General features: G+C 52.5%; 1 protein-coding gene across 1 annotated transcript in view; it reads left to right on the top strand.

Moving 5' to 3' along the window:
• The first annotated feature begins 403 nt into the window (after nt 1-403).
• Nucleotides 404-2903, top strand: part of SHOX (short stature homeobox) — an 11130-nt gene continuing 8630 nt past the window's right edge. Inside the window, exon 1 of the mRNA XM_010001193.1 lies at nt 404-805. Within this exon, the coding sequence (XP_009999495.1) occupies nt 532-805 (274 nt within the window). The 5' untranslated portion in view covers nt 404-531. The remainder of the gene's footprint in view (nt 806-2903) is intronic.

Here is a 2903-nt window from a genome sequence, read left to right as displayed (position 1 = left end):
TTACTCACAGTGTTGCCACGCACAGGATGTCCTTACAATCAATTAAGTCTTCCTCGACTTTCATTTCTGCAACCCATTTACAGAATGCAGATACCTATTTTCATGTTTTCCTCTCAAGGTTTCACCCTCCTTCCCCCCCCCCCCTCCCTTTTATTCCTCTCTCTCCCCCTCGTTCTCTCCCCTTCTTTTCCGCTTTCGCCTCTTCGCCTCCCTAAATCAAGGTGCAAAGATGCCAAAGAGTGATGAAATGAAAAGAAAGCCAATTGCTGGACTGAGGTGGGGGAGATAGCTGCTAGGAGTCCGCCTGCGACTATGGAGCAGTCAGTAATTGCTGGAGACAGGGAGAGCTGGGGGTTGGGCTGAGGTAGCCATGTATAAATAGTGTGATCTCAAATTGAAAGGCATAAATAACAGCAGGAGTGATCTAACCCTATACAGCCCATCTTCTACGTGCAAAACCAGCGTGCGGAGGACGGCCACATCTCCCACCGAAAACAAGTGGATCTCTGTGGATAAGATCACTGGGCAGCCATGGAAGAACTTACGGCTTTTGTATCCAAATCTTTTGACCAGAAAAGCAAAGAGAGCAGCAGCGGCAGTGGCAGCAGCAACAAGAAGGAGACGATCACGTACAGGGAAGTTTTGGAGAGTGGGTTGGCTCGCTCGAGGGAGCTTGGAAACTCTGACTCTAACCTGCAGGACATGACCGAGAGCAGCAACCATTGCCCGGTGCATCTTTTCAAAGACCACGTAGAGAGCGACAAGGACAAACTGAAGGAGTTCAGCACGGGCAGGACGGCGGAAGGTAAGAGCGGGGCTGAGCGCCCTCCGCCCCGAGCCCCTCACCAGCGGCCCCAGCCCCCTCCCCAGCCACCCCAGCGCTCCGCCCTGGGGCAGAGCCGGTCACCGCGGCCCCGGCGGGGCGAGCGGGCTCGTCTCCCGCATCCTGCCTCCCTTCCCTCCCTCCCTCCCTCCTTCCCTCCCTCCCGCAGCAGCGGCGGGAGCACACGCTTAGAAACGCAAACGCCTGCATGCATAACCCAACCGTAGCCGCGCAAAATAAGTCGCAACTTCGCTCCTTGCCCCTTCCACCTCCACAACCTCCTGCCGGCCCCTGTTCGCATCCGAAAATCGATCCGGTGCGTTAGGCGTTCGCTTCGCCCGGGGAAAGGGGGCAGCGCAGGACGTCAGACATTTTTGTCTATCTCTGTGGTTTTGTACGAGGAAGCCTTGTCCGGGGAGTTTTAATGCCTGAGAAGACCTGTTTCTTCCTGCTTCCGGGCCGTCAGGATGCTGCTGCTTCTTCTGGGAGAAAGCTGGATGTGGCGGAGAGGGGCTCTCCCTGGACGTTTTGGTTTGTGCCGGTCAGCCTGTCCTAGTCCCAGGCTGCAGCCGGCCAGGAGGAGGAGAGGAGCCTGGCTCTGGGAGAGCTGCCTGGGCCCGGGGGAGACGGAACATCCATGCGGAGAGAGGCACCGGCCGGCCCGGCCGCCTGATCCCTTGGTCCCCTCCCTGCCCTTCTTACCTGGGCCAGGGCAGCACCGCATCCACCTCCCCCCCCCCAACCCCCCCCCGGGGTGCAGAGATCGCCGGCCGGGGGATTAAAAGCCATTCCTTCTCTTAGCGGAAAGGAATTAACGTTTAAATTAATTTTAAACCCAGCAAGATAAAAATCCCGCACAGCCTCCCGAGGAACAGGAGAGAATAAAAAGGGCGGAGGGATTAGAAAGTTGAGAAAGTGTCTCTAGGCAAGTTAGACAGGTGGACCTGCCTGGGGAGCTACTGCCTGGCTTGGGGTAATAAAAAACGGTTAATAGGTTGGGGAACAACAACCGGTCTTTCAACTGTTTCCTACCGTTTGATCTTGTTTAATATAACATTGGGCGAAAGGCAGTTTAATTTACAGCCCAAACGCTTATTTAATATCCTCCTCTCTTCCACCCCCTCCCCAAGCAGAAGGACGGGGTGTAATCACACAGTCGGGTACCCGTATTTCTGCTTTTGCCAGCCCCGCTCAGCACTGCTGGTTTTCCTTCTCCGGTCGAGACATTGCAAAGCGAGAAGGTTCAGTTTAGAGGAATCATTCGCACAGTAGATGGTTTTAAAAATGAAAGCAGGGCATGCTCCAGGAAAAAAAATAAATCTTAAAAAAAAAAATAATGTGAACGAACGCAAATATATATATATAAACCTCTACTACTCCGCCTTTTCCCTCTGTATCGAAATTCTGGCTTGTATGTTTAGCTAATCTAATCTGCGGAGAGGGGCTGGGGGTGGGGATGGAAGGGAGGAGTTGGAAAGAGCTGAGGTGCTTCTGACAGTTTAAATTCATGCCAGGTTTCAGTCTAATTTCAACTGATTCCGGCGTGTGATTTCAGTCCCACTGATACGCTGGTTAATATTTGATACCTCTCACGGACACGCCGCGGCCTCGGATCTCCGAAAGGAGACAGAGATTTTGAAGGCGCCTCGTTTTCCCTGGGCATTTGCTGGGTTAGCACCCTCGTCTTCTCAGTAGGGCCCTCCTTACAGCAGAAATGTGAACAAAACGCCATGAAAACCAAGCAGAGAACACCCCTCCTCGGAGCCCAGGCCCTTCCCAAAGTTCTGTGCAGTCGATATCCATCCCAGCATCGCAGACTGGGAGCCCGGAGGAGCGATTGCGGCCAGGGGCAATTTTCATTTTGGAAGTGAAAACGAGCGCTTTTCTCCTTTCCCCGCCTCGCTTAAGCACAGATACAGTTCAGGACTTTTTATTACGTTCAGTTAACTTACAATTTGCAGTTATTTGCATTTTGGGATGCCGTTAAGTGTATAGGATAATATATACGTGCTTGAGCACATTTTTTGTATATACATATATAGATAGGTAAAGAATTAGTGTGTATTTGATGAGGGAAAAC

The sequence above is a fragment of the Chaetura pelagica genome, unplaced genomic scaffold (assembly GCF_000747805.2).
Source record: "Chaetura pelagica isolate M959 unplaced genomic scaffold, ChaPel_1.0 scaffold266, whole genome shotgun sequence".
NCBI classification, from domain to species: domain Eukaryota; kingdom Metazoa; phylum Chordata; class Aves; order Apodiformes; family Apodidae; genus Chaetura; species Chaetura pelagica.
Note: the sequence above shows the minus strand (reverse complement) of the source record. Positions and strands in the feature narration are given on the sequence as shown.